Source organism: Patella vulgata, chromosome 4 (assembly GCF_932274485.2).
Source record: "Patella vulgata chromosome 4, xgPatVulg1.2, whole genome shotgun sequence".
In the NCBI taxonomy this organism is placed as follows: Eukaryota; Metazoa; Mollusca; class Gastropoda; family Patellidae; genus Patella; species Patella vulgata.
In genome coordinates, this window is record NC_065882.2 from 60,829,570 (window position 1) to 60,853,812 (window position 24,243).

The 24,243-nt window shown below is 33.3% G+C and overlaps 1 protein-coding gene across 1 annotated transcript in view; it reads right to left on the reverse strand.

Annotated features, from left to right (window-relative positions):
• The window catches only part of LOC126817968 (SCY1-like protein 2), a 115,195-nt gene that overhangs the window by 36,058 nt on the left and 54,894 nt on the right, over positions 1 to 24,243 (reverse strand). The window contains exon 3 of the mRNA XM_050545142.1: positions 18,498 to 18,658. Within this exon, the coding sequence (XP_050401099.1) occupies positions 18,498 to 18,658 (161 nt within the window). The remainder of the gene's footprint in view (positions 1 to 18,497; positions 18,659 to 24,243) is intronic.

The following is a 24,243-nucleotide window of genomic DNA, read 5'->3' on the forward strand; positions in this document are numbered from 1 at the left end:
TGCATCATTTTATGTATTATAGATTTCAATTCACTCGTGTTCAAAATGGTTATTACTAAATGTACATGATCAAATTTGGATTTATGACTTGTATAAGTAATATTTTCACTAATTTCAGCTACATTTAGGCATTTCTTATAGTTTGGATCGATCAGTATATATGTGAGCTGTATTGATATCAAACAAAGAGTGAAAATCTGTCCGAAATCACCTTTTCAACCAGAACATCAATTTTTTGTGCATTTTAATTACCTTGCATGACACACACATCTAGTGCAGAGGGGATTGCCCGGGGCAGAAAAATATGTGCTGTAAGTGGGTGTTTAAAGAAATCAAAGTCTAAAGGAATCAAAATATTGCACTTAGTAGATGATATGAAAATTATACAATTAAAATAACTTTTAGCAATCCCCATTCTTTGTAACTTCTTTCAATCTGGAACACTTGATGCCACTTGATGGAATGACATTTTGATATTTAGTGTTGACACTTTGTTCACAGTTTTACTGCATATTGCTATCCAGACAAGGGATTATAATAAAATACATGTAACCCATCTGTATGTAATAGCAGGCATATTTAACAATTGATCTTCTAGAAATGATTGTTATGTCTGTACATCATACAATACCAATATGCAATATCAGACTTCTTAAAGAGAATTTACATTCATGAAGGATTAGATTGTTTGGTCCTTGGAGAGCGTGATCTAATTACTCTGCCAGTCATCGTGTGATCTCTGCCTGTCGCCTTATACAATTATCTTAGAAGACGTTTCATGATATGCTTTCATTTTTTATCACATTAAAACAAGAAGTGCTATAATAGGAGCCGTTACGTGAACAGTCTAAGAACCATAATCTTCTCACGTCAGTCCAGGATGTTATTATTCTGAGAATAGTAATAAAAACTACCAAACAGCTTTTTCAGTACTATTTCAAGTACATTAAGTAAAAATGTTACCTGTGGTTGGATTCGTTTAAAAAGATGAGTTTCAAGACTATAAATAGATTTATATTCTAAACAAATCATAGTACACAGTATAAATTGTTTCAACGGCATTTAGTAATTGAACTGGAATATACAGGTCACAATTCTATGGAATACAAATACTGCTTATCACTGAGCAACATTTCGACTAGGCTTTTCTAGTCATTATCAAGCAATGATACCAGCGGCTGCCAGGCAGAATACGCCAACATTTTACAAGAGATGGATAGAGAACAAGCTAAAAACAAACGCGATTTTTTGTACAATCAGGGGCAATAATCCAGAAAGTTATGGCCTGAAATGTGCAAATATCAAAAAGGACTGAGATCTTTGGGATATAAAGATATGTTTTAAGTTTCATCAAAATCGGATAGAAATTGTGACCTCTAGAGGGTCCACAACCTTTGTATTACACACTTCTACACAATTTGCGTACAAAGAGCGGCCATTTTGTTGGGCAGTTCCATTTCAATTTTCCCGAAATTTGAATTCAACCTTCATTATGGTGGAATGGTGATGTATTTTAAATGGTTTTTAAAACGCAATTTTTTGTACAATCAAGGGCCATAATTCAGTAAGTTATGATCTGATATGCGCAAATATCGAAAGGAATCAAGATCTTTGGGTTATAAACATGCATTTCAAGTTTCATCAAAATCAGATAAAAATATACCAGATGTTACCACTATTTGCGTACGAGGGGCGGCCATTTTGTCTGGCAGTTTTGCCCCGATTTTCAAGAAATTCGAACTCATCAAACAGTGATATATTCGAACGTTTTTTTAAATCGGATAAAAATTATAATCCTTATAAGACATATAGAAATAGATTTCACTAAAAATAACGCGATTTTTCATACAATCAGAGGCCATAATTCAGGAAGTTACGATCCGATATGCACGAATATTGAAAGGAACTGAGATCTTTGGGTTATAAACTTGCATTTCAAGTTTCATCAAAATCAAATCAAAATTGTGGCCTCTAGAGGTCCACAACTTTGATATACCAGATGTTGACACTATTTGCGTACGAAAGGCAGCCATTTTGTCTGGCAGTTATGGTCCGATTTTCACGAAATTTAAACTCAGACAAAATTATGGTGTAACGGTGATATATTCAACCGTTTTTTTAAATTGAATAATAATTGTGACCTCTAGAGGAACCACAAGCTAGAGGGCCATAATTCAGGAAGTTATGATTCGATATGTACGAAAATCGACAGAAACCAAGATATTTGGGTTATAAACATGCATTTCAAGTTTCATCAAAATCAGATGACAATTGTGACCTCCAGAGGGTCCACAACTCTGATACTCAATAGTTTGACACTATTTGCGATCAAGGGGCGGCCATTTTGTCTGTTAGTTTCGGTCTGATTTTTACGAAATTCGAACTCAACCATCCTTAGGGTGTAACGGTGATATATTCAACCGTTTTTTTAAATTGAATAATAATTGTGACCTCTAGAGGAACCACAAGCTAGAGGGCCATAATTCAGGAAGTTACGATTCGATATGTACGAAAATCAACAGAAACCAAGATATTTGGGTTATAAACATGCATTTCAAGTTTCATCAAAATCAGATGACAATTGTGACCTCAAGAGGGTCCACAACTCTGATACACAATATTTTGACACTATTTGCGAACAAGGGGCGGCCATTTTGTCTGTCAGTTTCAGTTTGATTTTTACAAAATTTGAACTCAACCATCCTTAGGGTGTAACGGTGATATATTCAAACGGTTTTTGAAATTGGATAAAAATTGTTACCACTATAGGGTCCACAAGCTAAAAACACGATTTATCATACAATCAGGGGGCATATTTTAGGAAGTTATGGTCCGATATGCGCGAATATCGAACGGAACAGAGATCTTTGGGTTATAAACTTACATTTCAAGTTTCAACAAAATCGAATAAAAATTGTGACCTCTACGGTGTTCACAAGCTAAAAACGTGATTTTTCGTACAATCAGGGGCCATAATCCATGAAGTTACAGTCCGATAAATGCCAATATCAAAAGAAACCGAGACCTTAGGGTGATAAACCTATATTTCAAGTTTCATTGAAATCAGATAAAAATTGTGACCTGTAGAGTGTTCACAAACAATATTGTGGACGTATAAAAATATGAAAATATAACAAGATATACAGTACATGTACACAACAATACTTGGTTAATGCTGACCAACAAGAGATACCCTTGAAAGTTAGAAGGGTTGATCAGCATTAATCAAGTATTGTTGTGTACATGTATATATTATCTTGTTATTTTTATATTACAGAAAGTGGTTTAAACTTATTTGTGACCATGACACGGATTGCCAATTAACAACCAGTTTCTTTCATTAAATGAAGACAGCAGCAACCTCAATACGATTTAATTATTCAAGGTGTAAATCTAACCAGGTACCAGGAAGTAGAAATGGACAGTTAAAAACAAGTAAGATAGTAAGATATATATAGGACTTAGAATTGTGAAGTCAAACAACAATAGAAGTCCACTAACTAATGTGTAATTGTCCAAGGAACAAGCTTAATTGCAAAGTCTCATGTCAATCATACTTTAATTGATGGAGCCTTAGGCTTTTTTGAAAGAGTGTCGTCGCAAAGAATATGAACAACAAAGATCAGTAGCATTTGGGGTCCATTTTCTGGTCCAGAAATAATTATGTAAATCAAATATATACGTGTTACATATTTTACTAATCAATATAATCTTTGTTAATATATAATCATAATCATATGATGAGGGTAGGAGAGTACAAGTTATTATAGTATTCATAGGCCAATTAAACAGCCCCTGCCATTCATAACATTACCTGTATTACCAGCATAAAATATATGGTGAAGAAATTTATAATTAACAATTATAGAGAGGAGAACACATGTACTCATTTCTTTCAGGAAGTAATTAACTCAGATGAGGAGAAACAAATTGAAAAGAAAAACTGGCCTGAAAACTATCATTACGAACTCAGTGATTCGTATCTTTTTCTTGTCTTATACATGGAGTGATCCTATTTATCTTACATTCATCGATTTATTCAAATCGGGCAGATCCCCGCCAAACATACTGAGATAAAATATTAGATAATTACGGACTGACTACGGTATAGGAATCGACCTGTCTATCTCCCATCTTATAATGTTTATTACCAGTTACACTACTCCACTGCCAATAAATTGAACCAATTATCTAGTAAACCCTGCTATGTCATTCTGGATTTTTGTTTGCAAAATATTCAAAGCAATTGGTATGATTCTCTCAAATGATTACAGAATACGACTCATACTGACAGACATCACAATTTCAAATTAAGTTTGAGAATTATTCGAAGCAATTGGTTTTATACCCTAAAATAATTATAGATTGTTGTTTCTATTTTTCAGATAATTTAAGATCATTATGATATCATCTTTGATAATGTCATGTAATCAGTCAAAAGTAGATAATTCTACAAAATAATATTTAGCTCACTTTGTCAGATTTTCCTCCTGAAATGGATATCAAGAAAGAAAAGATGGTTACTTCGCTCATTTTGAATTTTCGACCTCACATCTATTTCTGATGATGCTAGACAATAATGCTCTGAAAGTGAAATTAGCCCTTGAATTGCAAGATGAAAGATTTATTGTAAATCAGTATTTAAAAACAAAACAAGCCAACAGTGAGGATGATGTCCCCCACGGAAATCCCAAAATAAATAGATGACACATATTAATTAATCGAACATTTATTTTTTACAAAAATATCAAGCAATCAAACTGATTATCAACTATACACTAACTTTCATCACTCTCTATCAAATAGAATCAAAGTTATCTTGTCCCAAAGCACTAACCAATGAAATTACTCAGCTCTGCATAGCTTTAGCTCAAAATGTTAATCATTGAACTCAGTCAAGACATTCACATCTACATCAAGTTTAAACATTCTACTTCAATTAAAAGCAGAGTTGTTATGTTCCAAAGTCTTGACCAATCACATTGCTTATCGCTACATAGCCTAAGCAGAAAATTCTCATCATCGAACTTAATCAAAGTAATGATATAATGAATCTATACTCAGAGTTTCATCACTCTAACTTAATTAAAACCAAAGTTATCTCTGCTTACCATAAGCAGACAGTGTTAATCATCAAACTCCATCAAGGTATTCACCTAATGAATGCCTACACCAAGTTTGAACATTCTACCTCAACTAGAAGGAAGAGTTATTGTGTTCCAAAGTCTAGACCAATCAAATTCCTTATCGCTCTACTTACCCTGAGCAGAAAATCCTCATTATAAAATTAGTCAAGGTATTGATGTGATAAAACTATACACCAAGTGTCCCTACTCTCACTTTATTAGAACTAAAGTTATCGTGTCCCAAAGCATCATCCAATCAAATTGCTTATCTCTGCTTACCCTGAGCAGAAAATGCTCATTATCGAACTTGGTCAAGGTATTGATGTAATAAAACTATACACCAAATGTCATCACTCTCTCATATTTAGAACTAAAGTTAGCTTGTCCCAAAGTATCAACCAATAAAATTTCTTATCTCTGCTTACCCTACACAGAAAAAGCTCATCTTAAAACTCCATCAAGGCATTGGAGTTATTGTGTTCCAAAGTCTCAGCCAATCAAATTGCTTATCGCTCCACTTGCCTGAGCAGAAAATGCTCATTATCGAACGTAGTCAAGGTATTGATGTAATGAAACTATCCACCAAGTTTCATCACTCTCACCTAATTTTAACTGAAGTTAGCGTATCCTAAAACATCAACCAATCAAATTGCTTATCCCTGCTTACCCTAAGCAGAAAATGCTCATCTTCGTACTCCATCAAGGCACTGTCCTAATAAACACCTACACCAAGTATGAACATTCTAGTTCAATTAGAAGGAGAGTTATTGTGTCCCAAAAAGTGTGAAGGATGGACGGAACAGACAGAAAGACGAACTCATTTTAATAGTTCCCTGCTTTCCTCGAAAGGTGGGTGACAATAATATTTCTCATATTACAATTTGATAAACACATGTTATGTCAAACTGTGTTTAAATTTAGTATCTCCAGCTTTTAATAAATGTCTACCAAGGACAGCATCGCATCACAAATTTAAAATATTCAATACCTTTATTATATAAGATAAATAAATCCATGAAAGCTTCTTCAAATTTGGTTACAAACTGTCAACTCCAGTCTCAGTCTCCAAGACTCACCTTTTATTGATTTGTAAAATATTCATACATGTAGTTCTTTTTAGAAAAATGTGCCAACGTTCATTTATAACTTATATATCTTACATCATTTAATGTTTACAAATTACTAAGGTCTAAGATTACTTGTTTCTAGTAATTCTGGAATGGAAGATCATCAAACTACCAAAACCAACAACATCAAGCACAGAAAAGAAGTCAATATGTAGTATATTATGACATCATGCTCCAATTGGTAATCTAAGTTGCAAACCCATGACACGGAATGCGTATGTTAGAAAGATACATACAACACAGATATATGCAGAATTTTCCTTATTCACAAATCTGATAAATATAAATACACATTTTTCCTAACCAGAGTATATTCTATTCCTATTCAATTTTTACAAATTGTCTTCAATCAGTCAATAAATACTACATCTTAAATTCTCGTATTTACGATTTGTAGACGATATGATTATCGAATATCATATTCCAACAGAAATCCATTTTCTGACACGCAAAATCTTAATTTCTCTTCTGTTTCTCATCATTCAGGTCCAATAAACTTTAATCTGGTTTGTTCCACAACTGGCCAGGAAATTACTGAATGAATCCCAACATGGAAAATATATATTGATATTGAAGACTGAGGTCACAGACACCTTACAAATACGACTCTTATTTCACACAATTTTTTATATGATAAGGGAGATTAGGACTGAATTAGATCCAAAGAGTGTGATTTACTCAAAACAAAAACACTAATATACAAATGCTGGTTTATGGGTCAGAAAGGAAGGGTTGGTTGCCTACCTTTATGAACTTACAATTATTTCACCAGTTCATACTTACCTATAACTAGTAAACAACCCTTGCAGAACAAATTAACAAAATAGATCTGAAAAGGAGGTTCAACCCCATTCCACTCCTATCATCCCCTGCCATAATTTTCAAAATGCTTTTTCAAATCTTTCCATTATTCAACATTTAGATTAAAGTCATTGATAATAATATGTAACTATAACATTGTTAAATAATAAAATCTTTTTTGAATTAGAGAGACTCAGATTTAATATAACTATGAATTTCTACTGTCATCATTAGCCTCAAAATTTCAATTGAGTTCTAAGTCAAAGAGATATCTTAAAAATTCTTCTTCTATTATGTACTGTCTTTGGAAATGTTTTCGTAAATCACCAGTTCATTAATAAGTGACATGAATGGAATTTATTGTACACAAACTAAAAGCCCCAGATCTTATATTGCTCCAGACAGACACACAGCTAATTTTTCTTGGTTTGTTGGGCAATATCAAACATCAGACTATGAAAGGGCATGTCTGCCTTTTAGTGATTTGCAATTGCCTGGGGAAATATGCAACAAATTTTATTACGGACAATGTTTTGTGTCTGCACAATACCATTGACTGCAAGGACCTTTTGGTCTGAAAAGTCTGCCTTTGCAAATTCTATTTCTGAAAGCCCAGAGTACAAGTATTTCACCCACACTAGCAAACTCAAAAATAATTGTCCTAATCAATTCATCTCCTCTTTCATCCATTTAGAACGAACTACATGTATAACAAAAATCTAGATTAAATCTAATAAGGGCTTCAGACACAGGTTTTGAATTTCAATTAAATATCAATGCTTCATTGATGTGACACATACATTCTTTAATGTGATTTAACTGGTAACAGACCAGCTTAAAAAGATTGGTTCACAGGCAAAAAAAAAATACAACCCGAGCTGTCCACAGAGGATGCCACATATTTATTCTTTTGTAGTTAATGGGGATATTTATAAGACACTATAAAACTGATCAAGAATAACAATCCATGTAGCAATTATCATAAATAATTAAAATTTGACTGGCTTCTAGTTTTTCTAGGATCTTTTACAGGCACGTCGTTTATCTCATAGCCTCTAAAGTGGCCACAATATTTTTCAAATTTACGAAGGGCCATAACTCTGACAGTAATATTGGAAATAACTAAAAATCTATATACTTCTTCCCACTCATGAATTTAAAACACTTTGTATAAATTTCAATACACAAACCCCATTTCAATTTCGGCGTATATGACTGTCAACAATTTCACCCCCACATAAGCACTGTTTGTATCAAAATTACCTCAGATTTTCTGTCCATCTCTTTGAGATTTGCCAATCAAGCTTTAGCCTATGATGCACATTAATTCACAATGATTTTTACTTCTAATCAATAAATATCCAAGGTACAAAAACTTATATGAAGACAGTAGTTGATCAGATCAGGTGTTTCTGGGCTTCATACAGGAGAATGATGGGATGGATAGGTACAATCTACAGGGGGAGGTAGTGGCATGACATCCTTCCTATACTATTATTAAGGATATCAAGGGCGTATACATAACAATATTAGAATTTAGAATAGTCTTTATGATTATGAAATAAATAGAATTTAGAGTAGTCTTCAAGATTATCAAAAAATGGAATTCAGAGTAGTCTTCAAGTTTAACAAAAAATGGAATTTAAAGTAGTCTTCAAGATTATTTTTAAAAAGTACAATTGTTGAGAGTAGTCTTCAAACAATTGAAACATTTTATAAATTACATTTGATACAATAAAAACTATGTCTGAACAAATTCATTTGCTAAAGTGAAATTGCGTGTATTACGCAATAGGTCTTGTCAATCTATCATATTGTGCTCTCTTATCGTTTGTATTTAAAATGGATTTGTCATAAATTGTTACATAATACTGCATCTAGTATATGTATGACTATCTGATAAACATTACCAGCAAGAGAAACAGTATTCTTAATACTTCCAGGAATATTTAATTCCAAACAATCAAATAATATACATGTAATACGTTAAAACTAGAAGTGCTATCACTTTTAGTGTAATACCGTGTATTTTAAAATTGTGAGATGTCAACTTTAGGGTCAAATTTAAAGAAATAAACTAACAGTGAGGTTGATGTCCTCCACCCTAATCAAAAATATATAGGTGTCATTGTTCATTTATCTTTCTTTATAAAGCATTGAGCAATCAAATTACTTATCACTCCAGTTAACCTGAGCAAAAAATGCCCATTATCAAACTTAGTGAAGGTATATTAAAAATTTCATCACTGTCTGATCTTTACAAGTGGTTGCCATATAAGATACGTCTATATTTTGCAATAGATGGATAGAATTCAAGCTAAAACAAGCAGTTTTTCATACAATCAGGGGCCATAATACAGGATGTTACAATCTGACATGCGTCAATATTAAAAGGAACCAAGATCTTTGGGATATAAACATATATTTTAAACTTCATCAAAATCAGTTAAAAATTGGAACTCAACCATCATTATGGTGTAAAGGTGATATATATGTGAACGGCTTTTAAAATCCGATAAAAATTGTGATCTCTACAGGGTCCACAAACTAAAAACACCATTTTTTGTACTACATGTATCAGGGGGCATAATCCAAGAAGTTATGGTTCGATATGCACCAATATCAAAAGGAACTGAGGTCATTGGGTTATAAACATATATTTTAAATTTCATCCAAATTGGATAAAAATTGTGACCTCTAATAAGGTGTCCACAAGCTAAAAACGTGATTTTGCATACAATCAGGGGCCATAATCCATGAAGTTACATCCAATACATGCCAATATCGAAAGGAACTGAGATCTTTGGAATATAAAATTGGATAAAAATTGTGATGGGTATCACAAAACCATGTTTTTAACCCCTCCTACTACTGGTGTCACCATATCAAGTTTATTATGACTTAGATCCCATCAAAGTTTATGTTATTCAACTCATTTTGGATTCCCCTCTTTATTTTTATTTGGATTCACATGAAAATGTGGGCGTATAAAAACATCACACATCTTAACATTATGCAATCATGACTCAACAAGATCATTGAGACAGACTGTACGTACAACCTCATAAACACCCAACAACAAATTAATCAAGTTTACTTCCCGCATTAAGTTCATCTTCAAACCCATTATCAAAATCAATACATTATTTAGATAATTATTTCTTAATTGGCAAATGATTCAACATCGTAACAATAGCCTACATCATGGTTATTACACAGAATGCATTATATGTTATTTTATTTACTCAATATATTATTTACATAAGAGCACTTATTTAATTGGTAAATTTACTTAAATATTAATCAATATTGATGACTTGGGTGTTAGAATCACAGAATAATGATGGTGTTAAGAGTGGTTTTATTTAATATGGGTATTATTATGGCCATTTTTTTTTTTATCTGACTGAATCCAACCCAAGACGCAATATTTTTCATAACTGTTTTATTAATTAAATGTTAATTAATCAATGTGAGTAAATTTTGGCAAGGATTAAACCATAAAAAATTTGATACTGCCCTGGGTTTTGAACAGATAAAATAACAAAATATAATAAGAAATAACATATGAAATTAGTTCCTAATTGTTTTTTTTTTTGGTTTTTTTATCTTTGTCATTTATCAGCCTTGTTTAATTCTGTTTCATGATTTTTCTATATAAGTAAATCTGTATATTTGTTTATCAAAATCAATGTATATACTGTATGTATTTACTAGAACAATATACAATAATATTTTAGCATCAACTTGTATCAAGCAAAAGCAATAACTATCAGTAATCAACAATTAAACAGCACTCTCAGGACCTCTTATTCACCATGAACAACTATTTACTGTATATTATATATTGATTGTCCATAAATATATGTACTCAAGCAATACGGAAATATTCATTATATTTCAATGATTGGTTTTATGTTCATATATTGGTCAATAATTAAAGATCAATTTGGGACAGGGAACTTATTAGTAGTAGTTTTTTATCATATAGTTTTCTTTTAGTAGTTTAATTACTTGGATTAGAGCAATGAAATTTGCTGTGTAGAATGTCTTGAATACAATTTAATGGTTTAATTTGAAGATTGGTTCCATGAGATATTAAATGGATTAAAGGTATCCGGTAGTTGTGTGGTGAGGATGTTGATTTCATAACCAGAATGTCCCAGTTTCTAATCCCGATATGTGCCTATCCATTGGGATTTTTTAAGCCCCATTCCCAACGGTCATAGTTGTCGTCCTTGTCGCTGTGAAGGAAAGAGTATATAGTCATTCAGATGGCATGAATAAACAAGGTCATGCGCACAAATTGGTAGTATATGCAATGACAATCCCTAGGTAGTTGGAATTCAGAAAAGAGTAGACAAAGATGCTTTCATTTATTGCATTGTATATTTAAAGATACATTAGTTAAGAGTTTTATAAAGAGTTGGCCATTCTTGCTGTAATAATTCAAAAATAAATGATAAAAAAAGAAAATGTTGAAAATTTCAGTCAAATTACTTTGTTCTGAACGGAATTGTCACTGTTGGAAGTTTGGACTAGGAATAGGCATCAATTGTGTCTGCACCGTTTGATTGACAGACAATAATAACTCCACCCACATATTCTCAATTATCAAGTAACATGCTCAATGGCTATGGTAGCCTCGCTTGACAGGCCTTTCATCACCAGTTTCCAGTAGTAAACATTAGCTTGGTCCGCCATTTATTGATTTAATTTTAAATGGACGACTGTTTAAATCCAAACTGTATCCAAGTCATCCGCGGGTCTACAGAGTTGATTTTGAGCTTGTCGTGTAAATAAAGGTCAAATTAATAACATCTGAAGTCTAAATAAAGATTTGCAATAGGCAGATTTAGCTCTTGCATAATGTTTGTTTAATCATTGAAATAAAAATCATTACCAAATGTTAGTCTCAAATGACCTATGTAAAGTGCAAAAGAAGCATTCTGCTCCACTTAAGCAATAACCTTCAACTCTGTCATTGAATAAAACAACTTGCGTGCATACCTATTCAATCAATTATTTTGAAACAATCTGACTAAACCTGACCTGAGAATACATTCAATCTGGAATCTGATAAACAAAATTCAACAAGATGACAATTAATACAACAGACACCACATGCCCTCAGGCTCAACAAACAAGCTGTCGACCTCTCAATTAAAACCATATTCACATTCTTAATGCTACAACTTAGAACCAATCTCTCCTTCATTAATTATTTAAGACAAGACATTAAAGACTAGGTTGTGGGCAGAAATCTTAATGAATAATCAAGGTCATTAAATACTTCAATTTTTCTATTTATCCGACTTCTGGCAGGATTATCAAGTGGCACTGCTTTTCCCTGTAAAGGTAATCTTACTCTGCCTATTCCTACTATTTTCTTAAAAATTGTTGTTTTTCATGTTGATTAACAATAGGGTTTGCTTCAGACCAAATTTGAAAAAAAATAGTTAAAAAATGTAGTCTCTATGAGATGAAAAACCAAGGTTCTGTGCACGTAAAAGAACCCTAGATAGTTTGAATTTGATACATGAGTAGGCCTTGGCCCTGCTGTCTCGGTAAAATTTCCCTCATTAGCCCAGTCGGTGTAGAAAAATAGGACGCTAAAACCCATTTCATTTCATTTTTTATGCGAGACCTTGGTTTCTCATCTCATCGAAAAAAAATTGGTGAAATATACAGGCTATTACTTCTATTATGTACAATAAACATAACATCTTGGACTTTAATTGAAAATATATAGTTCCTCGAATTCTCATTAATTTTTTAAAACAGGAAAACAAATTTACTATGGTGTCTGGTCCATCATGACCCAGAATAAAGAATGCAACATTCCCCCATAAAGCAATTTGTGGTTTATTTCATTCTGGTAAATTATTTTGTGCTTCTAGCCAAGGGGGAGGGAAATTGTGTGGTCTAGTGGTTTATCATATGTGTGCGAAATCGCAAGGTCTGTCATTGAGTCAAGTGTTGTGGTTTCTCGATTTCCTGCTTGAATGTGACAAGGAATATTGTCACCTGTTCAACCTTTTGGGTTTTCTCCAGGTACTTTGTGAGTCACGTGCCATGTTTTCGATTCCCCGCTTGAATGTGACAAGGAATATGGTCGCCTGTTCAACCTTTTGGTTTCTCTCCAGGTCCTTCGGTTTCCTCCCACTGCTCAAGACCCCTACACACAAGCGAATTATTAAAATCAAATTGAACCATATGTTAGTCCTGAAATGACCTATTTTGTGTCCAGTGCTCTCTCTCTCTCTCTCTCCAATCAAAATCCATATTTATTTGTTCACAAAAGGTATTGATCTGACAGAATTTGATAAACTCCAATAAATTAATTAAACATCTTCCAGAATAAAAGAATTTGAAGCTCAATTAACTCTAAATTTGAGTCATGGTTAATTAGTATCTTAAATATTAACAATTAATATCAACAATTAATAGCCAATTCATTGATTATAATAATAATTATATATAGTTAACATCAAGGGAATAAAGTCTACCTGTGTTTAGTTGAGACAGTAGCCCTGTCTATATTTACGCCAACGCATGCAGACTTCCACCAGAATAAAAATTCATTTTACAATATAAATAACTTTTTTCTTTTTCATTATAAAATTCAATGTAGGCTATATTTGTTGCTGTACAGAAATCTAATTTACTTTCACATAATATGACAAAACAATTTTATGGAAATACAAGATGAGCAGTTATCCCACTATCGTCTGTTAATTTTGCCAAGTTATAAATTGTTATCACTGCCATTATTTCTATCTTGAAGCAAAATACAGGAACTCAGACATTGTTCTATATGCTTGAGCACTAAAATATCCATACAATGATTGGTATTTGTCTATGTGGAAGATAAGAGGTGTCTATCACATTGAACAAATCATTAATTTATCAATGAATGCCCCAAATCCTGTCTCCCTCTCCATGACAAGCATCACTTTTCACACATTATTATTTATTTTGGCCGAAGATGGGCCATCTGGTTACTAAAATTTGTAATAATTATAAACCCTCTACTGGTCAGACAATATTTAATTTCCGTTGACGAGATATTTCGTCTGTCTATGGACAAGATCAAACCTTTCCTGTCTTCTGGTATTAGCGCTGGAGCAGTAATTAACATCAAATAAACGGAAAAACTATCGGAAATCTGTTGAAATCGCATTTTGAAGTATAGATGTTTATCAAAGGACATTTTGACATACAATAATAAGAATGGAAGTGTAGGGAGATGGAATTGATGTATTAACGATGGCTAGGGACTAAACTCTAAAGATTAAAGTTTGATTGATAGATCAGCTAGAATCTGCGACAGGTTTAACAAGGGGCAGACAGGGCGTTTATTTTCTGTCCCTTGAGATCTAAAATCAAATTTGTTACAGTTTGACAAGACGTCAGCACTTTAAACTCACTCCACTTAAGACAATAAATAGCTTCATTATCACTACTTACTGTCAAAATAGGTATATAAAGAAGTTTTAAAAAACTGAATACAACACGGCTTTGAACCACTGGTGTGGGTCAGTTGTTGAAAGTGAGACAAGATTATGTAATGGTGCGTGGCCTTAGTGGAGTTTAGTTACTGCAGTACCCAGCACAAAAGCAGAGTTGGGAGGTCGCTAGTAAATCAGAAGGGTTCTGTGGAGTGCTGGAAGTTTGTAAGATTTTGACCTGGGACTTCAGTTTTTCATCTCATCTGAAGGACTAGGCTCTGTTCCTTGTCAGGTCCTCCAACCTGCATCACTGACAAGTGGAATCCAGACTGGAAAATCTAATCCCCCGGTACTCTCTCAACCAACACAGGTAGCGAAAACCATAAGAACATTTTGCTGTTATCAGCTCACTGGTCATCCTCTGAGCTTCAGCTTATTGTATTTATTTTTCATGAGCTAGAATTTCAAGTGTAAGTGATGAGAGTATGTGGTGTTCAACCCATCTGATGGACATGTATTCATAAAGTTCACATAACCCCGAAATTTACACTTGTACTATATTATACATTTGCATTTCAATCAAACTCCATTTTTTATATAAGTGTTCTGAATGTCTAATCAACAGTATTTCATTTAGAGATTTGTAAATTAAAATTATACTTAACATTGAGGACTGCAATTAACTAATTTAATTTAAAGGTTTTATAATTTACAAGTCAAGTGCAATAAGTCATATCTGGGATTATAAATGAATCGTGATCATAAATTGTAAATATAATGAAATTTCCATTCACAAAAAATAACACAGCTGTAAGTATAATAATATATTGTTTAATGGCTAACCATGATCTAATACTTTATTAATCACTGCATTATGTTGATTGAATTCACTGTTTAATGATGTTCTGGGTGACCAAGCCTTCATTTTTCAATTTGTAACCATGCTATTAATCTTATAGTCTTTAAAAAAGAATAAATTGTTCAGATACGAGTAACCTCTCCAATAAACTTCCTTTTATATTCAGATATATCCGTAAAACCCAAAGATTAATCCCGTCAGCCTTAAATCGACTGGAGCGTATGAGTAAACACACGTCTGTTTAGACTAGATTAACATGCATTGATTTGTGGCCGATAAGTTGCTTGGACATGCCAGTCGGAACTCGACTCATATTTACGCTCCTGTCATCATGAATTTTTTCTGTAATTTGTTTAAATAATATGTTTAGATAATGTGACCAAAGTCTCTGATATCACAATTTACACATTACATCAAATTACGAGAGACCAGGCAATACGTGAAGTCTATCGTGTCTGCTGTCAGGCTTACGGATGTTTCAACATGTTACATTTGTAGCATACACAAGGATCTCATCGGGTAATACTACAGCACTTGACAGCCAACATCTGTGTCATTATTTCTACAGCAGAAATTCTGTCTGCACAGACAAACAAAAAATACTCTCCAATATTTCCTTGCAAGAAAAAAAAATAACTGACAAGCCAGGCTTAAGGAAGCAATATGAAAACAAATAAATAACAGACAACTGCGCAATAAAATTATTCATGTGTATACGTTTCAGTAATTAATGAAAAATTTCAACATCTTGATCAAAAAAACGTGGTGTGATAAAGCTTAAGGAAGGTGGATAATAAGCTTTAACAACTGTGTTATTCTGAACTCATTTATTATTTTAACGTATCGTTATAATGAGAATTGATGGATATCAATAAACAGGAAGAAGTCCAGTAGCTCCTGCCAGTGTTGCATTTTGTGTATAATCTGTAATAGTAAATCTTATGAAATAGACTCACTTTTTATTTTTTACCTTATTGCTTTAGGAAACATTTTAATTTACAACCTGCTTTTTTTCAAAATGCCTGTATCTGACCCTATTACTTCACATAGAAAATGAAATACGCATGTAGAGTAATTACTGTGGCTAATGATGCTAGTGGTGATGTACAATAATGTCAGGTGTTGAGCAATTATGGTGTGTAATGATGCTAGAGGTCATGTACAATAAAGGCAGGCTAGTGGTGGTGTACCATAAAGTTAGGTGTTGAGTAATTACTGTTTGTATGTTGTTAGTGGTGTGCCATAAAGTTGGGTGTTGAGTAATTACTGTTTGTATGTTAGTAGTGGTGTACAATAAAGTTAGGTGTTGAGTAATTACTGTTTGTATGATGTTAGAGGTTGTACACAATAAAGTTAGGTTTTGAGTAATTACTATGTGTAATTGTGCCAGTGGTGATGTACTATAAAGTTAGGTGTTGAGTAATTACTATGTGTAATTGTGCTAGAGGTGGTTTACAATAAGGTAAGGCATTGACTAATGCCTGCGTCTAATGATGCGGTGAACAATAAAGTGTACTGATAAATACATAATACACTGATGTTTAAAATAATATAAATTATTTAGCTGGTGGTAATTAACATTAATCAGTGAGTACAGGTTATGAAATGACTGGGCTAACGAAGACAGGCATATGCCATAGAATGTGCTGTGAGGGAAATATTTCCTGGACAGTGGCACTACGACCTACTCTTTTACATTCACGTCAATGTGCACACGTGACCTTGGTTTTCCGTCCCATTCGAATGACTAGACAGCTGTCCTTGTCAAGCCCTCCATCCTGCACCACTGACGAGGGGAAACCATGCCAGAAAATCCTGATCAACTTTCTCGGCCAACACCGGGAGCAAACCCGCGACCTCCAGGCTAGCGAGCCATTGTCTTACTCACTTAGCCACCGTGGCTTCATACAGGTTATAATAATTACAGTATAATTAGAATTATTGATTAATTAGAATGTGAAAAAATCACCAATCATTAGGTATTACACCTTTAGTAAAGTGTTATGCATATGAATATTCTTATTTGAATCAGTTCTTGATAATATACTGTCACTATGGCCATAATGATCATGACTACACCCATAACCATACCTAAACTGGCTAAACACACAATCAGTGGAGGCGCCAAGGGGGAGCAAGGGGGTAGGGCCCTCTGTTTGCCCCGCCCAATAATTTAAAAAAATAACAAAAATATATTTGTGATATGCTTCGTTAATACCTTCTACGGTGATCAAATCCCACATTCCCACTCTGTCATAAACTTGCATGTTGTAGAGTTCGAGTGATTTTTTACCGAACCCATCCTGCTGTAAACCTACTATAAACAATAACACATAAACCACAAGTGCTTTTTATGATCCCCAAAGTTTTTGGGTATGGGTTCACTCCATTCGTTTGACACACCCCTCTCTGTTCAGATAAGCGAGAGATTTGGCGGCAGACAGTATCTGGTCAGCTCTATTTATCTCAACGACCAGTGTCTGAAATACTGCCAGACTGCATTTCTGGCGGTCTATTTCTCAAAATATTGTGGCGAAAATTTTCATTCACTGTTGATTCACTAGTCTGTCCGTTTGACACTTTCCTCTCTGATCTGATAAACTAGTGATTTGGCAACAGGCGTATATATATCGACGATCAGTGCCTGAAATACTGCCAGTGTGCAGTTCCGGCAGTCTATTTTTCAAATTTTCGGGGGCTTCATTGAGGTTCGCAAGTCTGTTCGTTTGACACTTTCTTCTCTGATCTAATAAACTAGTGGTCAGACGACAGGCGGTATCTGGTCAGATCTATTTATCTCGACGATCAAAGACTGAAATACTGCCAGACTGCATTTCCGGCAGTCTGTATTTCAAACATTTCTGAGGCAGACCCCCTATGCCCCTAGTTGAAACTCACACCTTTGCCCCCTTAACCTTCGACTTTGCCCCTCCAGCTACCGGAGGCTGGCACCTTCACTGCACACAATCTGTGTATATACAGATGTGTAATAATGTTGAATTATGGAAATTAATATAGATATAATGTTACATGTAACAAAAAATTGATTAATGTACATGTGAATTTATAGTACTTATTCTGTTTGATACAATCCGCCTACTGATAACTATGTTGCAAAAGAATTTATACTTACTGGCACTCCTCTAAACCATGCTGTATAGAGATAATTTTTGGGTGGCGAATTCTGCATAACTGATTCACCTCCTTTCGTAATATTTCGGCCACTTGTTCCCTTCGTCGAGGTTTGTGAAGTTTATCTGCAACTTTTTTCTCAAACCAAAATACAGATGCTTCCTAAAACAAACATATACAATGATTATTAATAAAGATATACAATGATTAATAATACAGATATACACTGATTAATAATACAGATATACACTGATTAACAGTAAAGATATTAATAATAAGGATATACACTGATTAATAATAAAGATATACAATGATTAATAGTAAAGATATACAATGATTAATAGTAAAGATATACAATGATTAATAGTAAAGATATACAATGATTAATAGTAAAGATATACAATGATTAATAACAAAGAAATTAAAACAATCCTTTTTATTAGCCTTGTGTGTTTCACTTTGTAATAAATAAGTATTGATTTTATTGGTCACTCTGTTATCACACAATGAAACTTAATAGGTATATCATTACTTCAGTACAATACAGAGTAATTATTGGTCTGATAGATGTAAAAGATAGGTAGCCAGGCAGTGAAACACACACTCTCAGCAGCTAAGTCCACATAGCAAAATCTTCAAACAGTATATATCTGACTGTTTAAATTCATTATGTGGCTTTTAGTAATTAACTGAATAAATGTAACACATATTATATGGAATTCAAGTTACTTAGAAGATTATGTTTGGTGACATTTTGACGAGGGTTCTCTCAATCTTTCTTTGATGATAGCTTTTGTTGTTCACAAGGTTCCACAATGGGAAACAAGAGCCGTAACTCTAGAAGTAATTAATGGAAATTGTTGAAATCCAATAGGTTTCTTTGTATCAGATGGACTGACAACAACATTATACAACTACATTCCATTGTGGGCATACAAAACGATTTTCTTCATATTGGCACTTGACATGATCTATAAATTTTTCGACTACCCACATTATGATTGCCTAGTCTGTGATTGGGTAGTCCCCCCCCCCCCCACACACACACACACCCCAAAAATATTTTGTAGCAAGCATTACAGACAAGCAATGACATACTCCATCAATTTTATCCTATTAATCTGTTTGGGTTGGACTATGCCCCATCTCCAAACTCCCCAAGTCCCTGTTAATATGAGTTGAGCAGGTAACTAAAAATATGGTGCCTGCCTACTTTTCTTTAACTTTCAATTTTCAAGTTTTCTTTTATGTCTGCGCCCACATGTACATTAATTTTTTTTATAAGTTTTCAATGATTTACCAATAAACAGATGAGGGAAAGGGAAATAGGGATCAATTGTTGGACAGGTATGTGTTTTCATGAACCCCATCCCACCCAATTTATTATGGCAATCTACCAGACTTTCTATTTACTGAAGTTTTTAAAAGATGCAAAAAAAATAACTACATAGCAATATCATGATTTGCATGCATAGTGATAAATGGTCTGTAACGCATATTTTGTATATCAATTCTCAATGTTTTTAAATTTGCAGCAAGTTAAAATGTAGCATTATTTAAGTTGACCGTCAATAGGTCTCGTCTATCATCATAAAGAAGACAATTACTCACAAGACAATAACGTATAGACTGACTTCCTTCCTTAATAATACTCCTACTGATTTTACTCTCTGCCCTGAACAAATCAATAAATATACATCTTTGTAACGGGAAACCAACATTTTCTTTTACCTTTTCACCACACCAATGGTTAGCTGAGAAGAATATATCTCTCGACATTTTTACACTATATATACTTGTACAATTATAGTAATAGGATATGCTTAAAATTCACAGCACAAACAAATCATGCAGATTTATTATCAATGATTATATTGGGTCCTTCTAAATTTAGCACAATTGTCGAAGAGTTTCAATATTCAATATTTGGAACATATTTATGGGTCATCTGCAAAGTAAGTCAAAAGCAAAATTGGTAAAGATATCTGAATGACTTTATCTTACTTTTGTTACCAAAAGCCTATAGCAGACAAAGGAACAACTTAGCCAAACATTCATTAAAATATTGTTCCGATCAATTTGTTCACTGTCTGCTGGTTAAATAAAACACGAACAAATATATTCGGACAAAATGTTTGTGAAATCAAACTTGTTAGATACTTGGAAATTGTTTGCCACCCATACATTTCTCTGTTCATTGTCTCCATTGAAGCTGAACATCCATGGAACTGTCAAGAAGCACCAATCAGTGATATGATATGTATGCCAATTTGAAATCACATAATTTTATGTGGCACTTAAGTGTATTGTTTGAGCTAAAACATTCGTTCGTGTGCAGGACCATGTTCGTTGTCTGCAAACAACAAACATAAAAATATTCAGTGTTTTTGTTCATCATCATAAATGTTCGATTGTCTGCTTTAGGCTTAAAGTATTAGTTACTATTCATACTGGAGCTCATGACTGACATCTGTAGCAGAACAATTATTTTTTTTTCTATAATCTATAAAATTTTGACCAGACAGTGGCATTTGCACCTTATGCATCTTTTATTGTTGTTTATTTTCTCTCTTCTCACTTCTTTTTTTGAATAGAATCTGTCTAGATTTCTTCGAAGCTGAATTGAACTCTCCTGCCGTCATCTTACATGTTCATGATTCTAATTGATGGGCCTGTTTTTAATCCGATTGAACCCAAGCAGGGAGATCTAGTGATGATATTTTAATTTTCTTAATTAACTGTTAAATAATGAATCTGAGTACAAGAAATGAAAAAAAAACTTCCATAATTTTGTGAATACTCTACCCATACCCTTCTTCATCAGTAGGATACTAAACCTCACTTCATTTCATGGAATTAATGGTTGCTTTTTGACAAATTTTTGCTTAGACAATAATCTTTGGGTGGTGTATGTAGTATCTTTAATAGAACATATGGTTTTAGAGTGGGACACATGGTTCCTTGAGTATTACATGTCAGGATAATCTTGCTTTATAAATATACTCATGATTAGTTTATTGGATTCAAAGTGCAGCCATTATCTTGCAAATAGCAAACTGTAAGGATCATGTTGCTTTAAATGACAACCCAATTAGTAGCCTACATCATATATTTGTCAAACATAGAGTCCATACCAAATATAGAAATTTGTTTACCACCTTCATACAATAGTCGATCACCATTTTACAAAGTCAGGATTAATTCAATACCATAGTTTCCGACAAAATGCAAATCATGCCCTGTTATATTTTTTTTCAATGTATATCTACTTCAATACCAATTTTTATTTTCTTACTGTTCAAAACCCGGGTCAAAAGTATTTATCAGACAGAAAAACAGAGCACAATAATTCAGAGTAAAAAATGTTCTGTTTTTAGTTTTCAAAGTATATTAATTTTATTTTCCATACAGATTCATATTTTCTTAATATTCAAAAGCATTCTGTCAGACAGAAAAAGAGAACATAATAGAAGCAGAAAGTATTAAATAATCTACTATAATAACAGACGTATGAACAATAACTATATCATTATTTAAAAAGAATCGTATTTATATTCTTTTCATTTCCTAAGCTAACAACCTCATTAAGTCATCTCACTGACCTAAAAACTACACGAATACCAAATGTGTTTGTTTCAAATCAAATTTGTGCTAGACTTATTTAATTTCACGTCTCTCGATTTCTAAGATTATGACAAATTTCACCAGTCGATGAAGGTTAGGAAATAAAAATTGGATGCTCTTGGAATTTTAACACAAATCTAACCAAGTCGTAATAAAAATATCATCTATAGTACCATAAATCTTCACATTACGAGAAGAGGAAGGCAATAAAAACTCGCCATTCATCCACCTCACATTGATGTAGTGGGAACTATTTCATAAAACACAAGTATTTCTAACGGGTTTGTAAAATGGTGTTCGGCTATTGTATGAAGGTGGTAAACAAATTTCTATATTTGGTATGGACTCTATGTTTGACAAATATATGATGTAGGCTCCTAATTAGGTTGTCATTTAAAGCGACATGATCCTTATAGTTTACTATTTGCAAGATAATAGCTTAAAAATATAGCTGCACTCTGAATCCAATAAACTAATCATGAGTATATTTATAAAGCAAGATTATCCCGACATGTAATACTCAAGGAACCATGTGTCCCACTCTAAAACCATATGTTCTATTAAAGTTACTACATACACCACCCAAAGATTATTGTCTGAGCATAAATTTGTCAAAAAGCAACCATTAATTCCATGAAATGAAGTGAGGTTTAGTATCCTACTGATGAAGACGGGTATGGCTAGTTTTTTTTTCATTTCTTGTTTATCCTAATATATTTGCTTCTGCAGACTAAATCTACATATACATCTTACACCTTAGTTTTATTACTAGATATTTTAAAGATGCATGGAAGAGATAGGCTGCCAGGCAACAAAACATATACATGTACTAGCCTGTGCAGTCTACGAAATTTAATATCTTTACTGTATAATATCTCACTTTGACAAGCATCTATGACATAACCAAGGGCAATAACACTAAGTAATTATCAGAAATTGTAACAATTTTATAATATTTCTCCTTTTACTATATTCACAACAATATAGATAATTTTCAAGTCTGTCTGATGATAACTTTTGTCAATAGGTCATTCCCAAAATTTTACAAAGTTGAACAGGGTTCATAATAACTTTTGTCAATAGATTATTCTCAAGATTTTACAAAGTTGAACAAAGGTCATATAACTCTGGAAGTAATCAACAGAAATTGTTGAAATTCATTAGTTAGGTTTCATCATTTCACTAATTTAAAGAATGCTTGTGAATTACTACAGATCAGGTAGTGAACATGTGTCAAAATCTTAAATGTTAATGGAAATTGTTGAAATTCAATATGATTCTTGTTTCACTAATCTGAACAATGCATGTATATTTCAAGCAGAAGCAGATTAGGGTGGTAAATTGGGGGTTAGGTTCACATAATTTTCCAAAGTTAGCGAAGACAATAACTTGTAAAGTGATCAATTTCATTTTTTAAAAATCTGATAGGCTTCTTCATTTCACTAATCTGAATAATGCGCAGATTGCATGATAACTTTATGGCTAGAGTATTCACAAAATTATGCAAGGTCTGCAGGTCTGAAAGGTCAACATGGACTATAACTCTAGAGGCAATAAATGGAAATTGTTAATAATAGGCCTCATATAAGTGCCTCAGTAATTTGATGTAATATAATTTTTAAACAGATCGGACATCTGGATTTAACAGATGTCAATAGGCCTCAGCATCTCACTAATCTCAATATAAATAAATCAGATGATAAATTTTGTTGTTACAGCATTCACAGGATTCCACAAAGGGGAGAGACAGAAAGAAATGGGGTTTAACATCCACTCGACACAAACTAGGTCATTTCGGGACTAACATATATGTTAAATTTTATTTCAATAATTTGCTTGCGCGTAGGGGGCTTTAGCAGTGGGAGGAAACCGGAGGACCCGAATGTAAGCCCATGAGGTTGGACAGACGACCCTACTCCTTTTCACGCACAACCGGGGAATCAAAACCCAGCCAGTTGACTCAGTGGCAGACTTTATGATATAGCACACACGCGCTAACCATTCGGCCATCCATTCCACAAAGGGCACAGACAGGAGAAACGACAATATACAACCACATTTCAATGTGGGCGTATAAAAAAGCAACATAATGAACACTTGATTTCTCATGCGGAGCCCTAGTA